The sequence below is a fragment of the Conger conger genome, chromosome 17, assembly GCF_963514075.1.
Source record: "Conger conger chromosome 17, fConCon1.1, whole genome shotgun sequence".
NCBI classification, from domain to species: Eukaryota; Metazoa; Chordata; class Actinopteri; order Anguilliformes; family Congridae; genus Conger; species Conger conger.
The window spans coordinates 26,770,015-26,794,338 of NC_083776.1; the positions used below are offsets into that span (position 1 = coordinate 26,770,015).

The 24,324-nt window shown below is 50.2% G+C and overlaps 3 protein-coding genes across 8 annotated transcripts in view; 1 reads left to right on the forward strand and 2 right to left on the reverse strand.

Moving 5' to 3' along the window:
* Nucleotides 1–542: 542 nt before the first annotated feature.
* LOC133116989 (caspase-8-like) lies at nucleotides 543–4,344 on the reverse strand. 4 transcript variants are annotated; one of them, XM_061227039.1, is made up of 7 exons: nucleotides 4,137–4,157; nucleotides 3,984–4,092; nucleotides 2,576–2,871; nucleotides 2,408–2,439; nucleotides 2,143–2,248; nucleotides 1,383–1,881; nucleotides 543–828 (listed from the first exon to the last, which is right to left on the reverse strand). In XM_061227039.1, exons 3-7 carry the CDS (start codon nucleotides 2,856–2,858, stop codon nucleotides 684–686), a joined length of 1,065 nt encoding a protein of 354 aa, XP_061083023.1. In that variant the 5' UTR covers nucleotides 2,859–2,871; nucleotides 3,984–4,092; nucleotides 4,137–4,157; the 3' UTR covers nucleotides 543–683. The 4 variants fall into 4 exon arrangements, with proteins under 4 accessions (XP_061083023.1, XP_061083020.1, XP_061083021.1 ...); XM_061227036.1 differs by having other exon boundaries at nucleotides 2,522–2,871; XM_061227037.1 differs by lacking the exons at nucleotides 3,984–4,092; nucleotides 4,137–4,157 and adding an exon at nucleotides 4,204–4,344 and having other exon boundaries at nucleotides 2,522–2,871.
* Nucleotides 4,345–4,713: 369 nt separating this feature from the next.
* Nucleotides 4,714–15,353, forward strand: dytn (dystrotelin). Its single transcript, XM_061225734.1, has 14 exons — nucleotides 4,714–4,848; nucleotides 5,711–5,785; nucleotides 6,390–6,591; nucleotides 6,672–6,757; nucleotides 7,820–7,920; nucleotides 8,311–8,382; nucleotides 10,296–10,459; nucleotides 10,665–10,776; nucleotides 10,996–11,129; nucleotides 11,504–11,681; nucleotides 11,822–11,895; nucleotides 12,182–12,335; nucleotides 12,557–12,929; nucleotides 14,507–15,353. The coding sequence occupies exons 1-14, from the start codon at nucleotides 4,830–4,832 to the stop codon at nucleotides 14,797–14,799; spliced, it is 2,037 nt and encodes a 678-aa protein (XP_061081718.1). The 5' UTR covers nucleotides 4,714–4,829; the 3' UTR covers nucleotides 14,800–15,353.
* Nucleotides 14,858–24,324, reverse strand: part of adam23a (ADAM metallopeptidase domain 23a) — a 55,969-nt gene continuing 46,502 nt past the window's right edge. For all 3 annotated transcript variants that reach the window (XM_061226339.1, XM_061226338.1, XM_061226337.1), the window contains exons 21-26: nucleotides 23,649–23,754; nucleotides 22,601–22,720; nucleotides 21,971–22,139; nucleotides 21,495–21,606; nucleotides 19,864–19,954; nucleotides 14,858–16,769 (exon numbers count right to left, since the gene is read on the reverse strand). In XM_061226339.1, coding sequence (XP_061082323.1) covers nucleotides 16,724–16,769; nucleotides 19,864–19,954; nucleotides 21,495–21,606; nucleotides 21,971–22,139; nucleotides 22,601–22,720; nucleotides 23,649–23,754 — 644 coding nt within the window. In that variant the 3' untranslated portion in view covers nucleotides 14,858–16,723. The remainder of the gene's footprint in view (nucleotides 16,770–19,863; nucleotides 19,955–21,494; nucleotides 21,607–21,970; nucleotides 22,140–22,600; nucleotides 22,721–23,648; nucleotides 23,755–24,324) is intronic.

Here is a 24,324-nt window from a genome sequence, read left to right on the forward strand (position 1 = left end):
GGACAGGGCCACTCACAGAATCATTACCGTTATTTTGGTGAAGGTGAGCATCTATATCATTCATCCCTTTTATCTGTGACAGCGATGACGAAGCGTGATGGTTCCACCAGGATGGAGTAGGCCGGCGTTGAACTGGGTCAGGAAGTTGTTGCTTAGTTTTGTGAGATGGTGTCCCCTGTCTATGGACCATCAATGCATAACGCGTCATGTCAAGACCGCCTGAGCTGCTTTCAGCTCTGCCACCAATCATTGCTCACCCTTCTGCCTTCACCCACCAATCGGTGCTCACCCTCTGCCTTCACCCACCAATTGGTGTTCACCCTCTGCCTTCACCCACCAATTGGTGCTCACCCTCAGCCTTCACCCACCAATCCATGTTCATCCCCCAGCTTCCAAATATTACCACGGCTAATAACTACCACAGAAAAAAAGTGCAAAACAAAAAATAGTCACACAAAAGATCTTAAAATGAACAAGAATTTAATGCCTACATTTGCATTCCCTTAAATTGTAAAACAGTACATCGTGTCCTTGAAATTTTTTTTTCTACACAACTATAAAGACGAAATATAAAAATGCCATAAAATGCAAAAAGGTGAAAATAGTTTCTTTGCATAACAGGGAAGTGCATAATAGTTTGTTCTAAGACTGGGTGGTTGTGTGGAAGGAGCAGCCATTTGGGATCAGACTGTGGGTACAGGGAAGACCAGCCTCTTCCTCAGGGTGAATCTGGGGTCAGGGGTCTGCCCATTCTGGCTCCGCAGGGCCCCCTCTCGCCCGCTCACTTCCTGGTTGACTCTGGTGAGGATGGTCAGGATGTCCTCACCCCTGCCATTGGAGAAACACAGGATCAGCATGTGTGTGAGCATGCGTACCACATATGATATCACCTTATTCTGGGTGGCTTGGATAACTTGAATCCCTCCATTTATCTCCCAAAATGAAATGGCTACTCGTATTAGCCAGCAGGGAGCATCGCTGCAGCCTCTGCTGTTGATGTTCTCTTATGAAATCATTTTGGTAAACCTGGATGATTCCTTTTTTTTCACCCAGTAAAACTAAATGTTCTCTTCGTACTTCAGAAACTAAGTCCAGATACTGCGGATACAGATGTGACATATACATACGAGAATGAAACATTGATTTGTGTCAATAAAACAAGCAAAAAGTCCATAGGGCGGACCGCAATCCTGTTTAAAAAAAGTGTCTTCATGCATTTTCTGACACTGGCAAATGCATACTGTAATTTTAACCCCTATCCCCAAGCCCGCTACTTTTTCAGCTGGATGATTTCAAATCTGTTGAACACCCTGCAAGGACCCTCTGTCCTTAATTTGGGGGTCAAGGGGGAAGTGTGAGGCTTTGGGGCTAAGGGGACTCACCTGGGACAGGCCTCTCTCAGCTGGTGGCAGAGGGACTGGATGTACCAGCTCCCACTGACGGGGTTTCTGATGGAGACACACTCCTGAACGGTGGCCACGCCGACCAGGAAGTCGGAATCCACGGGGAGGGTGTGGCTGTGAACCGGGAAGGTGTCCGTCTCTGGGTGCGTGCCCCCGGCGATGCAGTCAGCCTGGACGGTCACAGCCCCCTGCACCCTCGTCCCCTGGCAGGCCTGAAAGAAGAACACCTTGGGCTTGTCGACCAGGGAGGGGCAGCTGGCTCCGTTGAAGAGGGAGAGGATGTCCTGGATGGGGACGAGCTCGCCGTCCTGGCCGTACACGCCCTGCTCCGTCCCGTGGCTCAGCACGCAGCACACGAAGCAGTCGCCGTGGTCCATGCAGCTGAACCGCCGCAGCGCGGCGCGCATCTGCCCCGCCGTCTGGTCCTCCAGCACGCTCACGCGGAAGCCCAGCCAGTCGAACACCTGCCGCAGGGCCTCTGCCACAGCCAGAGAGAGGAGAGCGGACATGAACAACCGCAGCTCACCGGCATTATCGCCCTCTAGTGGGGAAATATCGCTGGGTATGGATGTTTGAGTGCGTTAGTGAGTGTGTGAAAATTAATGAGTGACTGAACGTGTCATGAATGTTTGCTGAGGGAGTAGCCTTCAGAAGAAACCACAGGAATCTCTGTGGCAGCCTACCCCTCCTGGTATCACAGCCAGTGTAAACCGGTTTCCAACTGAATCGACATACTAACCAGCATCTTCGCTGGATCCTTTATGCTCCTTCAGGTTCTTGAAATGCTCATAATTGAAGATCAGACAGTGACCGCGTGGCAGACTAGTCATCCTGTATTCACTGAGCTACAAGAGGAAGCGATGGACATTTGGTCAGTGAACTCATAGGACATACAGGACAGTGAGAGATGAAAGGTGAAGTGTTGGCAGGGCATTGTTGAGCGGTGTGCAGAGCGAGTGGGGGAAGGAAGCAGAGTGCCACCTTGTGTCAGCAAAGGAGCTTACCTCTGTGTTCTGCGTCTCCTGGATGGGGATGTCTGAGAAACGAAAGAACAGAGATTAGCATTTTTCTAAAAGGGTTCATAGTTATATATTATTGTACCCTCTGGCCCCTCCAACCTTTGCTGTTGAATTTCTCAGACAGAATCAGGGTGCTTGTTGTGGAGCCAGTACCTAAGGCAGCAGCGGAGCAGAGCTTTTTCAGACGAGGGAAGGTATCCTGGACTTCTGGCTCCTGTAGGAGGGTCAAGAAACGTTGGCAGGTGTCCTCTCCCTTGTCCATCACCTTGTCCAGCAGGTCAATGACTCTCCCCTCATTCGACCGCTGAATGCTTCGCATGTTGCTGTACTCCCGCGGGGTGATCAGCGCCCCCTGCTGGACATGTTGCAGAATGTAGTCCGGATCCGACATCAGCGCTTCTGTCAAAGGAATCTTCCTCTTCCGAATCTCCTGCATGCTGGCTGTTTTTCTGCACGAAAATGACCAGTCTGAGTTAAATAATGGATGTAATAAACGCACAAACAATAAATAATCATATTTACACTACCAGAATCCATCAAACTCGGAGGATAAGGTTCTCTCTGACTCAGCGTATCAAATTGCATCTACATTATTTGGTGTTAGGTGAAATCTGTGTCATGCTAGGTGTAATTGTTTTGCATTCAAGAAAACCCCTGATTCACCAAAAGAGGTGGATACAAAAAAGCGTGTCTACAGACGATATCTACAGACGATATCTACAAAAAAATTGTTGCGATAAAAATGCCATACCCTTTCAATCAGTTAAGTTCTTTAACAATCCGACACTTCCAGATACTCGAAAAGTGAAACTGACTGGCAAGAGGGAGAGAAAAGGCGTGCCTTTTTGTTGTTCGTTTAACTTAAATTTAACCCTTCTCAGCCCAGCTAGGGAAAATGTTGATTACTTTCCTGAAGGAACCCGAAAAGCAACAATACTGATTGAGAATCCTCCAGCTATTACCTGTGCTTATATATTTTCAAGATGCCAAATATTTTATATTTAACTAGGAGTGTCCTTCATCCATGCACGTTTGGTTAATAATGTTCTTGTGAATAGGCCATTAATTATTAACGTAGGCAACAGTAACTCGAGGAAGAAAGGACCAGCCACTGGGCGAATAGGGTCAAAGCGACTGACACCGTTCGCAGGGGAGTCACCGGTTGTTGTGCCAAACGCCCCAAAATCTCTCACGGACGGCGTGAAAAACACAGGAGGTAAGTATTGATCCAATTATTTTACAAAATCCCCTCGACAAAAATAGTCAAGATGCAGCTGCTCGTTTATTCAGTGCTGCGGCTTTAGGTGAGGTGAGATGGCTGAAGGGTGTGGCACGCGGTACTATTGGGTTTCAGCTCAAATTCAGCATGCTCCGGCAACACACCTACCGAGCAACGGAAATTGATGCTTTTTCCGGTCCCTGTGCAGCTAAACATTTATGTTATATTTATGTGGTTCCATAATCAGCGATGAGAGGAAAAATCAACCATGAAACAGACCGCAAACGAGCTCAAGTAATGTGCATCAAGTAATGTGAATGGTTATTTTCAGATGCAACTCACCATACGCGAATACCGTAGTTTCGTTTTGATCGAGCGTCCAGCATTAGCTTGTAAATAGTTTCCCGCTAACTATTTTAGCACTCTATTGTTACAAACAAGCACACCATATTACCATTACACGAATGGGCGGTCTCCGTTCATGAAAGTGATAGATAACTGGCAGAGGACGGTGTAGGCACAGTTCCTATTCATTTAGTTATGTAGGTACAGGCAAGCTAACCTTTCCCAATTCAAGCATGCTAGACTTTCCTCAGAGTATCTATGCCATCGAGATGTACAAGAACATCTCTGCTTTCCGATCCTCTTCCCTCGTTGTTTTCAAATGACTTCCCGTTCCTGTGCTCTATCCAACCAGAAGAGCAGAATGTGTGTCGTTGCCGTGGAAATTTCATGACGCTTTTTTTTCTACCTTAGGCTCGTAAATGTGTCAAATCGCCGAGAGGATACGAATATAAATGATAAAAAACGATTTTTCTTCCTGTAACATTACAGCAATCACAATTTCACGTGTTAACATAGCCAATAATGATAACCGAATCGAGTAGCTATCCTCTGCGTTAGACCACTTAATGCACAGGATAACAGGTCAGTTTGTCATTTTGCCACATTATTGTCTCTAAACTGTCGAATGGCATTTGATGTTTTATCAATGTTAGTGCCGCGCATACCCAGAAAGTTACACATAATACAGCAGGTGTATGTGTATCTTGAGAACAGTTTATTGAAGTACCAGTGCTAATTTTGTACTGTACCGTGCAAAATTAATAAACAGTTGTTTTTTTTCGAACCGAGAGTGAAGGATACAACACCCGAAGATTCTACAAAAAAGTGCACTTATTCTGCCTCATGGATCTCGACGTGATAGGTACGTAAACTCGGAGATGAATCAAAGTGTATGTGGTATCTCTGTATAACCTGTATATCAATATCATTGTCGTGTGATGTGACGTGTAACTTGTGTACGTTGTGCTTGCACATCTCTGTGCCAGGTTGAGATGGAATATTAAACAGTTTACATTTTGTACTGTACTAAATAAAATAAAAGGTACCGCACCAAACATTTATCAAAACGGCCAATAGCCGCGGTTTATTCTGAGGAAATAATGACCAAGAAACTCGCAGTCTGTGTTCCAGAAGTGAAAATAGCTGCTAATGTAATGTGATTTGTATTTGAAATGCCGTTTACTTAATGGCCAGGCTGCATACACAAATATCTATATATCTGCATATATACATATGAAATGTACATAATTATCCTGCTTTAAATTGTTAATATAGGAAATCCAAGTGTTAATTCTAATTGGGCACTAATGGGGGTTGCCTAATAATATCAAGACACAATAAAACAAGATTAATTCATCGATCAATACTTTTAAAAGCACACGCTTTATAAGTTATGTGCAAATTGTGGATGTTCTATATATTAGGGCTGTTAGCAAGTTGTAGTTTTTGTAGTGTGCTCATGTTTTTAAATAAGTATTTTTTTAATGAACCTGTACATTTTATAAAAACAATAGCGTGTTGTTCACTCATCAGAGCAAAGTAGGGAAAATTGGAAAGCATCAAATTGAAAGCATTTTCTTTGCTTAAGTCTTACCTGTAAGGAAAGGAAAACAAGCAGACGCAGATAGAAGCCTCTTCTGTGCTCCGTGTTCTGTGTTCTGTGTTCCGTGTTCTGTGTTCTGTGTTCCATGTTCTGTGTTCCGTGTTCTGTGTTCTGCATGCAGAAGGGCTGAATGAGGTGGTGCCTGCCGTGTACCGCGCTGCCTTCAAGCTCCGGTCCCTGCAGAATCTCTGCCAGAGTGAGTGCCCCACCCTCCGCTCTAGGGCAGGGGAGAGCCACACAATCTGCACACCTAAGCCGCACGTTACTCTGTCACCAAGGAAACGCCTGTCTGCCGTGTCAGTGATGTTGCTTATGCTTATGCTTATGTCCAAATGTTTTCTGTGCAATTTGAAGTTTTAGTGTGCTTGCATTGCCACTTCCCTTTCAGTTCATTAAGGATCTCCATTAGCTGATGCATAATCGACAAGCTAGTCTCTGGGATCCACAGGAAACCAGATTTCAAAAATGTAAATAGAATATAAATTAAATACATGATAGCAAGAATAGAATACATACAAAGTGAGGCACTGATGTGTTACATTTATTACAGCTTTGTTTTTTCACAATGGTACTCTTTTGAAATTAATGTATATATACTACTGTCTAACCTTACTGTGTGCAGTGCACAATATAATAGGACTTCATTTCAACCCTAATTTGGCACGCCTGATTCTACAAATGAAGATGGTGAGGTGTGCTTGCTTGGTTCGGGTTGGAGTGAAAGCCGACAGGAAGGCAGATCTCTAGGGTCGGGCCCTGCTGTGCAGAGTGACTGAGTGTGTGGGCCGTACCTCCTGCAGTGCACGTGGTCAGGCTGTCTGCGATTGGCCCGGCGCTGCACAGGCTGGGCGTGGCTGTGGGCCCCGGGGGCGGGGTCACAGAGGCTGAGATGGGGCGGAGCCTGGGACAGCTGTTCCGGGGCGTGTCGGCGGAGCTCCCCGGCCAGGTCCCCCCGGGAGGCGCAGAGCAGACCTCCAGACTCCTCTTCAGGCTGTTCGACCGGTGAGAGTGCTGCTCACAGCCGCAGATGGAGGGGGGGAGTCTGCTGCCTGCGTTCATCCCTGGTGTCGGCTTCCTTTCAGGGAGCAGACAGGCTGCATCTCCCTGCGGTCCGTGGAGGCGGCACTGACTGCGCTCTCAGGAGACACGCTTTCTGCTAAACACGCAGGTGAGGAGGTACACACACCCTCAACTGCTCTGCCATCCACAAGAATTACAGATCTGATCATTCTGTAATGAGCTTTGAGGATGATGTGTGTGTGACAGCTCTGAGTACATGCTGTGAGTGTGTGTGTGTGTATGACAGCTCTGAGTACATGCTGTGAGTGTGTGTGTGTGTGTGTGTCAGCTCTGAGTGTGTGTGTGTGTGTGTGTGTGTGTGTCAGCTCTGAGTGTGTGTGTGTGTGTGTGTGTGTGACAGCTCTGAGTGTGAGTGTGTGTGTGTGTGTGTGTGTGTGTGACAGCTCTGAGTGTGAGTGTGTGTGTGTGTGTGTGTGTGTGACAGCTCTGAGTGTGAGTGTGTGTGTGTGTGTGTGTGACAGCTCTGAGTGTGAGTGTGTGTGTGTGTGTGTGTGTGTGTGACAGCTCTGAGTGTGTGTGTGTGTGTGTGTGTGTGTGACAGCTCTGAGTGTGAGTGTGTGTGTGTGTGTGTGTGTGTGAGTGACAGCTCTGAGTGTGAGTGTGTGTGTGTGTGTGTGTGTGTGTGTGTGTGTGTGTGACAGCTCTGAGTGTGTGTGTGTGTGTGTGTGTGTGACAGCTCTGAGTGTGAGTTTGTGTGTGTGTGTGTGACAGCTCTGAGTGTGAGTGTGTGTGTGTGTGTGTGTGTGTGTGACAGCTCTGAGTGTGAGTGTGTGTGTGTGTGTGTGTGACAGCTCTGAGTGTGTGTGTGTGTGTGTGTGTGTGTGTGACAGCTCTGAGTGTGAGTGTGTGTGTGTGTGTGACAGCTCTGAGTGTGAGTGTGTGTGTGTGTGTGTGTGTGACAGCTCTGAGTGTGAGTGTGTGTGTGTGTGTGTGTGTGTGTGACAGCTCTGAGTGTGTGTGTGTGTGTGTGTGTGTGACAGCTCTGAGTGTGTGTGTGTGTGTGTGTGTGTCACAGCTCTGAGTGTGTGTGTGTGTGTGTGACAGCTCTGAGTGTGAGTGTGTGTGTGTGTGACAGCTCTGAGTACATGCTGTGAGTGTGTGTGTGTCACACACAGCTCTGAGTGTGTGTGTGTGTGTGTGTGTGTGACAGCTCTGTACCAGCTGGCGGAGCGCTGCAGCGGAAGACAGGGCAGAGAGAGCGGCACAGTGAGTCGGAGCGGCCTGAGAGCTCTGCTGGAGGACCTGAGCCAGGTGAGAGAGAGAGAGGGAGGGAGGGAGGGGGAGAGGGAGAGGGAGGGAGAGGGAGGGAGGGAGGGAGGGAGAGGGAGGGGGAGAGGGAGGGAGGGAGGGGGAGGGGGGGAGGGAGGGAGAGGGAGGGAGGGAGGGGGGGAGAGGGAGGGAGGGAGAGAGAGAGAGGGGAGTGTGTGAGAGAGAACAGAGAGGGGGAGCCATGTAAGATATCTCACACAGGTCAACCCAAGTGAGACTGCATACAGGTGAGGGAGTAGACTGGTAGGAAAGACAGCTGGTAAGTCAGGAGCAGGTACAGGTGTGAGAGGGGAGTCAGGAGCAGGTACAGGTGTGAGGGGAGTCAGGAGGAGCTACGTATGTGATGTGACTGCCCTGTCTCCTCTCCTGCAGATCCCTGCAGTGGTGCAGGAGAGCCACGTGTTCGGTGCAGTGGAGAGCGCAGTCCGGACCTGCTTCCAGGGGGTAGGTCAGACCGTAACAGGAGGAAGAACAGGGAAATGAGTGGGGAATGGCCAATGGAAATTGTTACTGCAGACAGACAGAAATTGTTACTCCAGTCTCTATCTGCTGATTCAAAACTAACTAACCTGGCTAGTCTTCCAAAGGTTTACTGGGTACGGTGTGACTTTGAACACTGAGCTTTGGAACACTTAATCAGTCCAAATAATGTACCCCCAACCGAGATTTTAATTTCCATTTACCTTCAGAAATAATAAAGGAAAAATAACAGTTGAACAATCAGAAGGGGCTAGACGGAAATCAAGAGTGAAACAAAATAAAACAAAAGTCAAACAGGCAAAGTCAACAAAGTAATCACAACCCACCAGTACACACGCAATTTTGAAGAGCCGGTTTCCTCTGGTGAATGGCGGCACATGACCAGGCGGGGTTGGGGTTGGAGGTGAAAGGTAAGAGGTGAGTGTGTGTGTGTGTGTGTCCCAGGTGCTCAGTGCGGGCAGGGTTGGGGTTGGAGGTGAAAGGTGAGAGGTGAGAGGTGAGTGTGTGTGTGTGTGTGTGTCCCAGGTGCTCAGTGCGGGCAGGGTTGGGGTTGGAGGTGAAAGGTGAGAGGTGAGAGGTGAGTGTGTGTGTGTGTGTGTGTGTGTGTGTGTGTGTGTGTGTGTGTGTGTCCCAGTCCCAGGTGCTCAGTGCGGGCAGGGTTGGGGTTGGAGGTGAAAGGTGAGAGGAGTGTGTGTGTGTGTGTGTGTGTGTGTGTGTCCCAGGTGCTCAGTGTGGGCAGGGTTGGAGGTGAAAGGTGAGAGGAGTGTGTGTGTGTGTGTGTGTGTGTGTGTGTCCCAGGTGCTCAGCGCGGGCAGGGTTGGGGGTGAGAGGTGAGACGTGTGTGTGTGTGTGTGTGTCCCAGGTGCTCAGCGCGGGCAGGGTTGGAGGTGAAAGGTGAGAGGAGTGTGTGTGTGTGTGTGTGTGTGTGTGTGTCCCAGGTGCTCAGCGCGGGCAGGGTTGGGGGTGAGAGGTGAGACATGTGTGTGTGTGTGTGTGTCCCAGGTGCTCAGCGCGGGCAGGGTTGGGGGTGAAAGGTGAGAGGTGAGAGGTGTGTGTGTGTGTGTGTGTGTCCCAGGTGTGAGGTGTGTGTGTGTGTGTGTGTCCGTCCCAGGTGCTCAGCGTGGGCAGGGTTGGAGGTGAGAGGTGAGAGGTGTGTGTGTGTGTGTGTGTGTGTGTGTGTGTGTCCCAGGTGCTCAGCGCGGGCAGGGTTGGGGGTGAGAGGTGAGACGTGTGTGTGTGTGTGTCCCAGGTGCTCAGCGCGGGCAGGGTTGGGGGTGAAAGGTGAGAGGTGAGAGGTGTGTGTGTGTGTGTGTGTCCCAGGTGTGAGGTGTGTGTGTGTGTGTGTGTCCGTCCCAGGTGCTCAGCGTGGGCAGGGTTGGAGGTGAAAGGTGAGAGGTGTGTGTGTGTGTGTCCCAGGTGCTCAGCGCGGGCAGGGTTGGGGGTGAAAGGTGAAAGGTGAGAGGTGTGTGTGTGTGTTTGTGTGTGTCCCAGGTGCTCAGCGTGGGCAGGGTTGGGGTTGGAGGTGAAAGGTGAGAGGTGTGTGTGTGTGTGTGTGTGTGTCCCAGGTGAGAGGTGTGAGGTGTGTGTGTGTGTGTGTGTCCCAGGTGAGAGGTGTGAGGTGTGTGTGTGTGTGTGTGTCCCAGGTGCTCAGCGCGGGCAGGGTTGGGGGTGAAAGGTGAAAGGTGAGAGGTGTGTGTGTGTGTGTGTGTGTCCCAGGTGAGAGGTGTGAGGTGTGTGTGTGTGTGTGTCCCAGGTGAAAGGTGAGAGGTGTGAGGTGTGTGTGTGTGTGTGTGTGTCCCAGGTGTGAGGTGTGTGTGTGTGTGTGTCCCAGGTGAAAGGTGAAAGGTGAGAGGTGTGTGTGCGTGTGTGTGTCCCAGGTGCTCAGCGCGGGCGTGTCAGAGGAGGTCTTCCTGCGCTGGCTGCGCTCTGAGCCCAGGCTGCTGCTCTGGCTCTCCACCCTCTACAGGCTCTCTGTCAGTGAGGCCGTGCTGCACCGTGTGCGCTGCCACGTCTGCAAGGCCTTCCCCATCACCGGCCTCAGGTACCCGCTGGAGTGTGTGTGTGTGTGAGTGTGTGTGTGTGTGTGTGTGTGTGTGTGTGTGTGTGTGTGTGTGAGTGAGTGTGTGTGTGTGAGTGTGTGTGTGTGTGTGTGTGTGTGTGTGTGTGTGAGTGAGTGTGTGTGTGTGTGTGTGAGTGTGTGTGTGTGTGTGTGCGCTCGTTTCTCCTCAGTCTCCTCCTCTCTGCAGGTATCGCTGTCTGAAGTGTGTGAATGTGCACCTGTGCCAGACCTGCTTCCTGACTCACAAACGCAGCAGGAAACACAAACCCTCACACCCAGTGATGGAGCACTGCACCCAGGTACACTCTTCTGCTGTGTGTGGGGTAACAGGCATGTTTGTGTGTGTGTGGGGGCGTGTTGCGTTACGTATGGGGGTAACAGGCGTGTTGCGTTACGTATGGGGGTAACAGGCCTGTTGCGTGTGTGTGTGGGGGTAACAGGCGTGTTGCGTGTGTGTGTGGGGGTGACAGGCGTGTTGCGTTGCGTATGGGGGTAACAGGCGTGTTGCGTGTCGGTAGCCTTCTTTCAGGGAGTCTCTGACCTCGCTGGCACACAGCGCACGCCACACGCTGATGAGGAGGCGATTGGCCACGAGGGAGGCGGAGAGGAGGAGCGCACTCTGCACAGAGATTCCTCCCAGAATGCCGTGCAGGTGTGTGTAAAATACCATAATAACCCTTAGTTATAATGTGCTTTTCTACACAAGTACAGACCATAGGGAGATTGAATCATGTAAATAATACATTGGGTCTATAGATGAGATGTGATGAAGCAATTAAAATCATTAAATAAAGCAGTCAGTTAAAGGTATGCAATACATTTACAGGATGACAACAAACAAGTGATAATGTACAGCTAAAAAGAAGAAGTAATAGAATTAAAGTAGTTTAAAAAGGAAAAGTGTGTGTGTGTGTGTGTGTGTGTTTGGGGGGAGGTATGGGTTAGGCCTGTGTGTTGGGGGTATATGAACAGTGTGCACAGAAAGTATCTTAGCAAGTCTTTACTAAACTGTGTTATACGTCCCAGTGCCCCCACAGCATCCGTCTTGTCACAGACCACACCTCCTCAGACACGGGAGCCTCCCCCTGGTCCCAGCGCCACGCCCCGGCAGCCCAGCGCCACGCCCCGGCAGCCCAGCGCCACGCCCCGCCAGCCCCGGCTCAAGTCAAAGGGCTTACAGACGGACACAGCGCTGCAGCCTCAGGTGTGCGAGGCAAACCTTCACACCTTCAGCAGCTAACCGCCATCCAAATAAATAAATACCTGTAGCTTCAGGTAGCCCAGAAACCTTCACACTTGCAGCACGGAGCCAGACCTTATGGAGCATATGCTTTTCATTTTCAGAGGAAGACGTCGCTTCTGAAAAAAGACCTGAGTCAGACACGGATGGCGGTACGGGATCTGCAGAGAGAGAAGTGGTGAGTGCCAGTCACACATTTCCCATGTCCGTCTTCACCTGTGTGAGCTCCTGCTGTACCACTCACCTGTGTGTGTGTGTGTGGTTGTGTGTGTACATGGCATGTGTGTGTATGGTTGTGTGGACATGGCATGTGTGTGTGTCTGGGTGTGTACATGGTGTGTGTGTGTGTGTCTGGGTGTGTACATGGTGTGTGTCTGTGTCTGGGTGTGTACATGGTGTGTGTGTGTGTGTGTCTGGGTGTGTGCATGGCATGTGTGTGTGTGGTTGTGTGAGGTCATCCTCAGGCAGTTGGAGAAACAGTTGCAGGCATGGAGAGAAACTGTAGAGTCAGAGCATTCCTCTCTAGAGGACAAGTGCTGTCACTTAGAGGCCACAGTGGAAGTCCTGACCCAACACAACCAGAACCTCCAGGACGAGCTGGCCCAGATTCGGCTGCTAGTACAGGCGAGTGCAAAATGGCCACCACGTCCTATCAAGCTGGCTGTTGGCCTTTCTGTACAGAAGCTTCAATAAAAATAAAAAAAAACAAATCTTTTGCACTAAAAAGTCAGCATTATGAAGTGCCAATTACATTGTCATTAAGGCATTATAAGCAAAGTGTCAAATAAATTGTTACCCACAATTGTTTAATTACTTACACAAATTCCCTGTAAAAGCAGCCACTCTACATGATTCCTGTGCCTGGCGTCTCCCTGGCAACTGTAAGTGGTGAAGGAGCGGGAGACTCGGAGACGTGGGAATCAGAGAGGGAGCAAACGGCCGGTGAGCGCCCCCTGCAGGAAGAGGAGGCTCCCACAGAGGTGCAGGTCAGCGAGAGTGAGGAAGAGCCCAAAGCAACACAGACCCCTGGTGCTGGTGACGCTGACCCCCAGTGCGGGGGAGACCCGGCTCACAGCCCCCAACAGGAGGAGGACCAGGGGTGTGCTGGGAAGGCTCTGGTGGACCGATCAGAAAGCCTTCTGGAGCAGGAGGAGGAACTGGGTGACCTGGTGCTGCACCTTAAGAGTGCACTCGCTGTTGACAGATGCACAGGTAGTGTGTGTGTGTGTGTCTGTGTGGGTGCACGTGTATGAGTGTGTGTGCATGCATGTGTGGGTGTACATGCATGTGTGGGTGTATGTATGACTGCGTGCTAGTGCACGTGTGCTGTAACACACATTTCATACTCCGTTAACCAAGGTGTTGTGAATGTGACATGGGCTTTAGGACAGTGAGGCCTGCATGCAGTATGTGTGTGTGTGTGACCCAGTGTGCGTGACCCAGTGTGTGTGACCCAGTGTGCGTGACCCAGTGTGTGTGACCCAGTGTGCGTGACCCAGTGTGTGTGACCCAGTGTGTGTGACCCAGTGTGCGTGACCCAGTGTGTGTGACCCAGTGTGCGTGACCCAGTGTGTGTGACCCAGTGTGTGTGACCCAGTGTGTGTGACCCAGTGTGCGTGACCCAGTGTGTGTGACCCAGTGTGCGTGACCCAGTGTGTGTGACCCAGTGTGTGTGACCCAGTGTGCGTGACCCAGTGTGTGTGACCCAGTGTGCGTGACCCAGTGTGTGTGACCCAGTGTGTGTGACCCAGTGTGCGTGACTCGGTGTGTGTCTGTGTGTGTGTGTGACCCGGTGTGCGTGACTCGGTGTGTGTGACTCGGTGTGTGTCTGTGTGTGTGACCCGGTGTGTGTCTGTGTGTGACCCAGTGTGTGTCTGTGTGTGTGACCCGGTGTGTGTCTGTGTGTGTGTGACTCGGTGTGCGTGACTCGGTGTGTGTGACCTGGTGTGTGTGACTCGGTGTGTGTCTGTGTGTGCCTCCGTGTGTCTGTGTGTGACTCAGTGTCTGTGTGTGCCTCCGTGTGTCTGTGTGTGACTCAGTGTGTCTCTGTGTGTGACTGTGTGTGTGACTCAGTGTGTGTCTGTGTGACTCAGTGTGTGTCTGTGTGTGACTCAGTGTGACCCGGTGTGTGTGACTCCGTGTGTGTCTGTGTGTGACTCAAGTGTCTGTGTGTGCCTCCGTGTGTCTGTGGGTGACTCAGTGTGTGTCTGTGTGTGACTCAGTGTCTGTGTGTGTGTGACTCAGTGTCTGTGTGTGCCTCAGTGTGTGTCTGTGTGTGCCTCAGTGTGTGTCTGTGTGTGACTCAGTGTGTGTCTGTGTGTGCCTCAGTGTGTGTCTGTGTGTGACTCAGTGTCTGCGTGTGCCTCAGTGTGTGTCTGTGTGTGACTCAGTGTCTGTGTGTGCCTCAGTGTGTGTCTGTGTGTGACTCAGTGTCTGTGTGTGACTCAGTGTGTGTCTGTGTGTGCCTCAGTGTGTGTCTGTGTGTGACTCAGTGTCTGTGTGTGCCTCAGTGTGTGTCTGTGTGTGACTCAGTGTCTGTGTGTGCCTCAGTGTGTGTCTGTGTGTGACTCAGTGTCTGTGTGTGCCTCAGTGTGTGTGACTCAGTGTCTGTGTGACTCAGTGTGTGTCTGTGTGTGACTCAGTGTCTGTGTGTGCCTCAGTGTGTGTCTGTGTGTGACTCAGTGTCTGTGTGTGCCTCAGTGTGTGTCTGTGTGTGACTCAGTGTCTGTGTGTGCCTCAGTGTGTGTCTGTGTGTGACTCAGTGTCTGTGTGTGCCTCTGGTCCTCCAGGTGCTGGGTCTGTGCAGACGCAGGAGCTGCTGGCTGCAGCTGAGGCAGTGGAAGACTCCGTGTCGCAGCTGGTCTGCGCAGTCAGCTCCTACGCCCTCGCGTCCCAGCCCCGCCCACCGCACGGGCCCGCACTCTCAACCAATCAGGCCGCAGCACTCAGCCAGCTGCGCAGTCACTGCACACAGTGGGCCTCCGCCCGCAGCTGCAGCCGCAGCCAATCCACCGCGCAGACGCACTCAACCGCAGCCGGGCGGCCGCTCTGGGCTTCAGGACACCAAAAGCGAAAAGTATAAAAATATCCAGAAAATATTGAGAATATTGTGAAGTAAGCACACAGAAGAGGCCCCAAAATAAAATAATTTTGTTGTTTTTTTATTGAACTTCTTCCATCTGATTGTGAAGCAGTGTGAGGAGGGTTCACAAGATGGGAGGGGTTATCTGTGTGGGTGGGGATAGGTGGGGTTAACATAGACCTGACCCCCAGTGATTGCTACGGCAGCACGGGGAAAACAGAGAAGCAGCGAGCTTCGCTGCAGGCTGGAGTTGGGAAACAGCGGCCATTCTGTGCCTGTGTGGAGACTGAGGGACACAGAGCAGGGCTGCTTCCCTCCTCCACTCTGCAGATGCACCTCGTTCTCCTCTCTTCACTTTGGATTTGGCAAATCCGACATTTTATTTTTTACATTTCTTTAAATAGTCAAATAAAAACACAGATGTGGGAGTGGCCAAGCATATAAAAAAATCGCCTTATCGGTATTAATAATATTACCATTGTTATTGTTTACATTTATTAACCCATAAGCTTGTGCAATACCTTTCTTTGCATAGTAAATAAAACTTAAATGGTTTATTCGTTGACATGCACCTACTCTTTTATTTTGTAAAATATTCTTGTGGATCTTGGGACTCGTTTAATAAGATTTTAATAAGCCCAGTGTAGTGTTTACATGCAGCGTACCACCAGGGACCCAACTTGCTTTCTAGTCGAGTTAATGAGAACACACGCCAGTACAGCAGGTGTTAATGGAGACATTACTGGGCCCCCAGGCACTGGGGAGTTCTGCCCCACGACAGTGTGTCTGATGCAAGCCAACCACACAGGAGGGGGGCCGCTGTGTGACCACACCCCCAAACATTTTGATTGGTTAATTCTTTGGCTTTGTGTCGCTGCTAGGATTACATTCAGACACCCCCGTGATATAACTCCGCCGCTGTTCCAGGCCTGTTTCTCCTCCCCGACCCCTGGACATGACATAGAAGTCTGTGGCCCTCCAAGCACCCACTCCTGATGTGCCTGATCCCTGTGGAGGGTGGTGCATTTCATTCACTCAGCGGCGTGGTGAAATGGCTGGACAATGCACTGGCTGCATGTTGCATGTTGCATGGTTGTGTCAGCTGTCATTTTGTAATTTGGCCGACAATTGCTTCATTGCTTAAATTTTGCTTGATTTTCTTTTCAGGAACACAGTCAAAGAACACCTGTTATACACCATGCTAATTTTAAAATGTAGAACAAAAGCAGTTTCGGTTAATTTGTGGAGAAAATGAAAGCTTAATGGTCAATCACAGAGTTTGGTTTTTTCCTCTGGTCTCTGACCAGCTCCTGCTGTCCAAGTCCTCAGTCTGGTGTTGCCCCCTATAGGTCCGGAAGGGTATGAGCACCAGGGCCCAGAGGCGTTGCTAGGTAACCTTCGACAAATAATTTTCCACTTTTTGGTTTCAGAGGCGTATTCCTTGTTCTTGTGTGATAAAAGCTGAGTGTTGCTTTGCTTTTGTTTTGTCGGCCTTCTTTTGCCATGCAAGGATCCTCCAGCAGGGGGCTCCACATGCCAGAGTCAAGGAAGTCATTTGTTTCGCTGGGGAGGGAGAAGGGCAGTGGCATAGAATGTGCTGGAACAATACCTGCATCAGTGGGGCATTCTGGGACATGGTGCGGTGGGTTTGAGGCAGCTGGGGGTTTTGGGGGCTGAGAGAGGGGCTGCATTTCTACATGACTAAGATGGAAGCTGTTAATGTTCTTAAGTCTTCTCTATGTTTTTTGTTAGTTAATTATTATTATTGTTATTATTATTATTATTATTATTATTATTATTATTTCTTTAAGTAAAACGAATGCCAAAAAAATGGCAGAAATTAAGTGCAGTCCAGAAATGGATTTGTACTGAAATCCAGAAGGCTTCCTTCCTCTTAGTGCTCGTGCTCCTGGCCTCCAGTCCTCTAGATGGCGCTGGCGTTGGGGTCGTACCTCCTCTTCTTCACATTCCTTCCGCGGCGGGGCGGGCGGGGGAAGCAGAGGAGAGGGGAGTTAGCGCAGGTCAGGCTGCTGCTGTGCACGCAGTGGAACACAGGCGGCCCTCCTGCCCTTCAGTAATAATTGCCCCCTGTACCCTCCCGCCTACCCTGCTAAAGAAGCAGATCTCTGGCTTTCCCTTTGCCCCACCCCCCCCCTCAGCCATGCAGTTACACAGGACCCGCAGGACAGCAGGGTGTCTGCCTCATTTCCACGGCGTCACAGACATCAGGCACAAAATCCTCCTCCCTCTATGCGTGCCCATCTAAGCAAAAGAAAATCAGTCGGACGTTTCTGGAAGAAAGAAACAACAACCCCCCCCCCACCCCCACCCCCACTAAACATTCTATAAAAACCAGGGTACAGGGATACACTCACACTTACGTGGAGGACACTAAGGACAACACCCAACCACCACGAGGAGAGACAACCACAGAGGGAGGACAGGGGCGTGGCACGACCCCCCCATAATGTGGGCAGATGTGGGGCATCCACGGGCTCATGCCAGTGTAGGGCATGCAGTGCAGCGCTGCACACCGTGTCTGTACCGGGTCTGTACCGGGTCTGTGCAGCAGGCAGGGCATGGCGGGCGGCGGGCGGGCGGGCGGTCCGGAGGGGGGAGTCCTGCCCCGCCCGAGGGAGGGCTGCTGCCCTTGCCGTCCAGGCGGGGGGGGGGAGGGGAGGCTTGTCGGCCAGCCACGGCACAAAGGCTGCGGCCAACAAAAGTGGGGCGTGGCGTCTCCGCACAAACTCTCACCCTCTAGCGATAACCGGATTGAGAAAGAGGTCAGGGCAACAGAAGTTAAGCGGTTAATGAAGTTCATAACCCCGCCCGCTCCTCCCACCCCCACCCCCCCCACCCCAAAACTGAGTTGAGCCCAGCCTTTGTGCAATGTCCTGACCAATCGCTGCTCGGCCTAGTCAACGCAGCGAAAGCTGGACCGATGGCCGGACGCGAGACGCCCAGGCTGACCCGCATGCTTGGGTGACCCAGGGCTCGTTCCGGAGGCTTCTGTAAGCGCTGGCAGACCTGTGTCTGTATGCTCGGGAGCCAGAAGCATGTGTAAGTGCGGCCTTAAACTGGCCTCTGAAACTGTACCTTCTGATAACACGTCAAACTGAGCTTCGGTAGATCTGCGTAGCCTCACTCACCAGCAGTCTGATTCAGCTCAGCCAATCACAAGCCTGCTCACGCTGCCCCTCAATCAATGGGAAGATCATTATCCATGACTTATCTTCATGAATTAATCTACGCTAATCGTGCTCCTTTCCCCACCGAGCCCAAACCAGGAGAAACGATGGCTTCACTGCTGGTGGAACACCCAGCCACAGAAGGTAAAGAGGTCAACAGTTTTTTTACTGAAAGCGCAAAGCTATATTTGGCTTGCCAATGACTGGAAAAAGGTGAATACTTCTCACTCAGCTATTTTCGGAGAGCGCTGCGGCTAGGGTTTTACTGACAGCAGTGAAAGGTGAATGCACGCACTTCTCACAAAGGCCTTAAAAACATCCTGAGAACTGTGTGTGATGCACATGTCAGGCAGGAGGTGATCAAAGCAGAACATTCACAGGCAGAAAGTGTGCTCAGTGCTCAGGGAACTATCGGATAAATCTATTAAAACACAAACCCCGTGATAAATGCAGGCAGATTGATGAGGTGAAACACAGGCTGCTTTCCATTTGCTTGGCCTCTCTGCGTACATATCCTAGTCCAGAGCAGTGGTAGCCAACCCTGTTCCTGGAGGTCTACTGTGCTGTGGCCAAAGCACCCCTCATTCAAACAGCTAGCAACCTTGTTCAGCTGCTATTTAGTAGAATCAGACGTACCATATTAGTGTTAAATATCCTACAGGATTGTACGTCTCCAGGAACAGGGTTGGTTACCAGTAGTCTAGAGCATGGTTGCCACCAGGTGCACTGTTAGGTAAGGTGCTGCCCTGTGTGTCAAACCACAAGCATTGATGTGCTAGGGCAGGGTCTCTGGCTGGTGTAGGAGACAAGGTGTCGCAGTTCACCCGGGGTGGAGACACCACCCCTCTATCAACCCAACAACTTCAAATAAGTTTTATTTGCATACCTGTCCAATAAAAATGACTCTTCATTTAATGTCCTTGTTTATCCATCAGTCTAAAATTCTAAGCTCATTATGTTGAAGCACTTGTTCAATATCAGTACGTTTTCACAGAGCTGAACCTGTTTTGGTCCAAAAGCATCCACTTGCTCGGTCTAATGTACATCCTTCACCATTTGTGAATTGACAGAATTGCAAAGGGACAACATCAATCTTGTCCTGATGAACTGATCAACATGTTCAACTGTTCTTCCCTAACCCTTAACTTCACAGTCTACCCTTATAGACAAGGAATATAGTGAAGTAATATTTATAATCAGGATATTTAAATACCCAATATCAGAGGTCCATAACCACAGAACAGCTCACACGGAGAGCTACAGCTCCCTGTACAATCCTTAGCCCATGCACTTTGAGGGCTAATCTAATCCGTTTAGTGCCCCCGCACACTTGATTAAAAGACACTTTATGGAAGCTAATATAGGCGCATCATTGATGACAGCGTTTAAACGGCAGCTGACTCTCTCCCTGGCTGTTATTCTCTTGTGGTTAGTCTGTTTACCTCTGCTCTAATGGAGTGTTTTCAGGACACATGCACTTCAGGAGTTCAGCTGGGCCAGCCCGGAGAGCCAGAGGTTCTGCTACAGAGTCAGATTTTGTCCCCCTCCTTCCTCTCCTCTTTCCGACTGAATCATGAACCCTAAAACCCGGAGCTCCCCAGGTGTGCCGCCTGCACCATTCCATGTTCCCAAAACATTTGTGAGTTCAGCACTGGTGTGTGCTCGGAGGTACACTCGATTTGGAAACGTGGAATAAGAGCTTTTGGAGCACGGCCTTGTCCTCCCAGCTTGTATGGGTGGAGTTCTAGTCTGTGCGTGTGGCTTAACAGGGGAGGGGGTAGGCATTTCCTCTGTAGCAGAAGCTCAGAAGCTGGTTGTCTAGAAGCAGATAGGTGCTAGAATCGGGGGGAGAGAATGCATGCGGAGTGTTGCTTACTTAAAGCCCCATCCTGTACCCCCCAGCACAATGGCAGCCACCAGGATGGCCCCCGCGATGGAGCCTATTATAAGATTTGTGGCACTAGGACCTGCGGAGGGTTATTGGGGGGAGGAGAAACAGGTCAGAGCCCCACCCTGCTGAAAAAAAAAAAACACCTCAAGCTAGGTTTTGAAACATCTGGTAACTGATTAACCAGTTCAGACCAGCTTCACGCCCAACATGGCTTGACCAGCTCAAGCTAAGTTTTAAAACAGCTGGTAGCTGGTCATTTCAAACTGGTCAAAGCTGGATTTTACACCAGGGCATGCACAGGCCTGACTTTTCCCACACTGAAAGGCACTGGTATCCCTCGACCCACATCTGCACATAAATTCTCAATGTGTGTTCTTGCATGTCATAGTAGCTGTGTTCAGTAGTCAGGATTCAGTAACTGTGTTCAGTAATCAGCATTCAGGAGCTGTGTTGAGTAATCAGCATTCAGGAGCTGTGTTGAGTAATCAGCATTCAGGAGCTGTGTTCAGTAATCAGCATTCAGTAGCTGTGTTCAGTAATCAGCATTCAGGATCTGCGTTCAGTAATCAGCATTCAGTAACTATGTTCAGTAGGGGCAGAACTGCTGCAGAGTAGTGTGGGGAATTCTTTAACGGGTCACTCTAACGAGACCCCATCACTCTAAATCCTCCTGCCCAAAATTCTGGGGGAGGGGGGCTTTTTACTCTCTGGTGCTAATGCCCCACATGCCCAAGTAAGGAGAGGGATCACTATTTCACCACAACTTATCACCAACAACATTAACAGCAATAACAACAATGATGAATTGTAAGAATAATAGCACTAATAATAGGAAACATAGAACCATAAATCCACCAATTAATCACATAACAACAACATATTCCAATCACATTACATTAATACAGTCACTGCACAAGACCACACACGCACACACATACACCACACAACTCAGGGCTCAGGCTGGGTCATGAGACCCTCCCCCAAAAACACAGAGGCACCATACAAGAGGTACAGGTGTGAAAGGGAGAAAGGTGCTTACTCTATTCCCCACCCCGTGCCTCCAAAAATCACCCCCAGGGCCAGAACGGTCCCTGCTACAGCCCCTATCAGCCTGTTAGTGGCCAAGCCCACTGCACAGAAGGAAAAGGGTCATTCAGAAAACAGTTAGCACCACCCGACACAAACACTGCAAGTCAGCAGGGGTGGGGAATACTGTCTCCTTGGCAACTGTCACTCATATCCTTCTAACCCCCGAATACCTCTCTTCCCCCATTAGATACCACCCCCCTTGAGCTCTGCCATTCTCAGGAACAGAAACTCCTTGATGGTCTACTTCCCTCCCTGCCCCCCCAAACACACACATAATCCCACACACTGTCAGACACGCAAACACACACACCCCCCTACACACGTGCACACACACGCACACACACACATTCTGATAAATGATCATGACAATTGCATCCAGAAAAAGTACCTCATCGAGTTAACACTGGACACACTATTCATCAATTTTCTATGCGTTCTCAGAGTCAGCGTGACCATTTTTTGCCGTTTGATGGACAGGTAAGTGGTGAGAGAGCTATGGGGGGGGGGACGTGAGGAAGGAGACGAACCCTTGGGGCCGTCGTCCTCCTTGGGGGGCACCTCCTTGGGGGGGTCGGGCATGCTGCAGTCGGTCCCGGCCCAGGTGGAGTCACAGGTGCAGGTCCCCTCGTTATTGCACACCTGGCGGGGGGAGACCACAGAGGTGAGGCACACACCCGCACACCTAATACTGACCACAGAGGTCTACTCACACAACTCAAATACCGACTACGGTTCTGAGCTTGATTGGGCGGCCTGTAGCCTAGTAAGGTGGCAAGGTTGGTGTGGCTGATAAGATCCGCACAGCCGTTGGGCCCTTGAATGTTAATGATTGGTTGGCTCAATTTCCTGGTGAAATTGAGCCAACCAAGGGGACCAGGATGTGTGGTTCACACTTTTTGAGAGTATTTCTGTATTTTTGAGAGGTTCCAATACACCAGACAAGCTCAGTAAAGCATAGAGGGCCATTTGAAACGGGTGTGGTGGACGGGGCTGTGGGACTCACCCCGTGGGTGGAGCACACCTGCCCGTTGGAGCCACTGGGGCAGGTGCTCATGTTCAGGGACTGGATCGGGAGACACTTGCGGTCAAGGCACATCATTAAGGGCCCACAGGGAGTCCCATCCTCTACATACCCCACGTCTGTCTCATCGTCCAGCAGCACGTGTCCACCACTGAGGGACAGAAGAAGAGGAGAAGAGAGGGGAGAGAGGGAATAAGAGACTGATAGAAGAGAAGGAAGGCCAGTAGCGTCGTGGTTAAGGTTCATGACTGGGTCAGTGGTTCGATCCCCGGTGTAGCTAATAAGAGCTGCACAGCCGTTGGGCCCTTGAGCAAGGTCCTTAACCCTGCAATGCTTCAGGGGAGGACTGTCTCCTGCTTAGTCTAATCAACTGTACCTCGCTCTGGATAAGAGCACCTGCCAAATGCCATTAATGTAATGTAATGTAAAGAATGAGAGAGGGATCAGAGATGAAAGGAGAGGAGAGGATAAATAAGTGAGGAAATAAGAGCGATAAGAGAGACTCAGAGGGAGAAGGGGATGAGGAACAGAGGAGGAGAGAGGGAGGGGAATAAAGGAGAAGAAAGGGAGAGGAGGTGGGGATGGTGCCCTGGCTCTGTGCGCAGCTCTGACCTGCAGTCCACCAGCCGGCCCTGATGGTTGAAGGAGGTGGGCGTGATGTCACCCTTCAGGAGCCCGATACGGGGAGTTCGCCCGACGTTCATACAGAGCAGATACCCACAAAACACATCACTGCAGAGAGAGGGAGAGACGGAGAGAGAGAGAGAGAGAGACGGAGAGAGAGGGAGGGAGGGGGAGAGAGAGAGAGAGGGAGGGAGGGAGAGAGAGAGGGAGAGAGAGGGGGAGGCTTTTACATCAAAGCGATTTATTTTAACTCAAGTGGAGAAGCACTACCATCATCCCATGCCAAAAGGAAAGGCAAAAAAAACAACAAAAGGGAAAAAACTGACAAAGACGCACATTCAAAAATAAAAAGTTGACAAAAGAAAAACATTGACATTCCCAGAAATCTGACCACAGGGGAGGCCGCATGATGACTATAGGCTGACCAACTCTCAACCCAGGTCATCAAATTTGGCCCTCAAATCCAAATCTCCCAGGTAAAGGGAGGCCGGAAAAGCTGCAGTTCTTAGCCATGATATGATGATCCCTGCCATTCTAAAAATAGAAAAGATTAACTGCATCCATACTCACCTCACAGTTAGGAGTGACGCTGATGTTCCTGCTTATTTTACACTACCCCTGCGCTATTTAAGACCTAGAGGGGAAGCCCATGACCGCTGTCTCAGGGCCCACAGATCTCCACCTTCCTGTTGGTACCCCCCCCCCGCCCAAACTCCCCAAAATTTGCGGTTTCGCCCGACCAACCGAAAAACTCAGCAAAGCAAATTCATCACTTTCACGAGAAACAAAAATAAACATGGAGTCCGGAAATATTCACGAGCACGGAGAAACCCAGCGCGGTGCTCGGACCACACCCTAATGAAGCTAAGCTGTGTAAACACCGCGCCCCTCAGCAGCCGTGCTGTGTGAACGCAGGGCGTAAGATCCCTGCCCTGTGCGATGGCAGCGTGATGGGAACGGCGCCCTAACGTTGCGGGAACACCGAGCAGCTCTGCGGGAACGTTTTGCTGGAGTTTTGGTGGAGTTTCACACTCACTGCTTGCAGCACTTGATCCAGTTCTCTCCATCCTTCCCACAATTCCCCTTCTCTGTCCCCTCAGTGTTCAGCTTCTCGTAGCAGAACCTGTCAGAGCTTCCAGCCTCTGTGCGGGAAAGATTACAATTAATTTTTTGTGTCTGTAGGAGTTATTATTATTTTTATTATTATTATTATATCTTCCAATGTTTCACTCATTTCTGATGACTTTATAACTTGTGGATTCACATGCAAATTGGTGCGCTAATAGATGGCCCCTCCAGACCACTGTCCATCAAATTTGGTGCCAAAAAATGTGGTCACATGGTGTCACTATAGCAGTCAACTGAATTTTCACAAATCAAACAATAAAAGATTCTGCTCGGTTGAAGATAAATAAAAATGCCTGCAACTCCTCAGTTCAAGTTGAAACTTTTCATGCTATGCCTTTGTGTCAGCCTCCCATGTACATCAACAATCACAAAAACTTTAAAAATATGACTGTCATTAGCCAAGCTGTTGTCAGTGGACATGCGAGAGGCTTATTAAAACAGATCATGATGAATATTGGCCGATAATTTTTGAACAATTAGTGTATTTGGACATTATTTGGACATTATTTGGACATGAACTTGGAAGGGACTGACACACTGAGCCCTGCAGTCACATCTGTACGCCCTAATGGCCAGCGATAAAA

What these genes read in the sequence shown, in the direction of transcription:
- dytn (XM_061225734.1), top strand. An exon ending in CTCTTCAGGCTGTTCGACCG is followed by an intron (nt 6,592 to 6,671) that starts GTGAGAGTGCTG and finishes GCTTCCTTTCAG; the next exon opens with GGAGCAGACAGGCTGCATCT. An exon ending in CCTCCCAGAATGCCGTGCAG is followed by an intron (nt 11,130 to 11,503) that starts GTGTGTGTAAAA and finishes TATACGTCCCAG; the next exon opens with TGCCCCCACAGCATCCGTCT.
- LOC133116989 (XM_061227037.1), bottom strand. Translation starts at nt 2,858, where the DNA reads ATGCAGGAGATTCGGAAGAGGAAGATTCCTTTGACAGAAGCGCTGATG. An exon ending in TGAGAAATTCAACAGCAAAG is followed by an intron (nt 2,440 to 2,521) that starts GTTGGAGGGGCC and finishes TTCGTTTCTCAG; the next exon opens with ACATCCCCATCCAGGAGACG. An exon ending in AGGATCCAGCGAAGATGCTG is followed by an intron (nt 1,882 to 2,142) that starts GTTAGTATGTCG and finishes TGGCTGTGGCAG; the next exon opens with AGGCCCTGCGGCAGGTGTTC.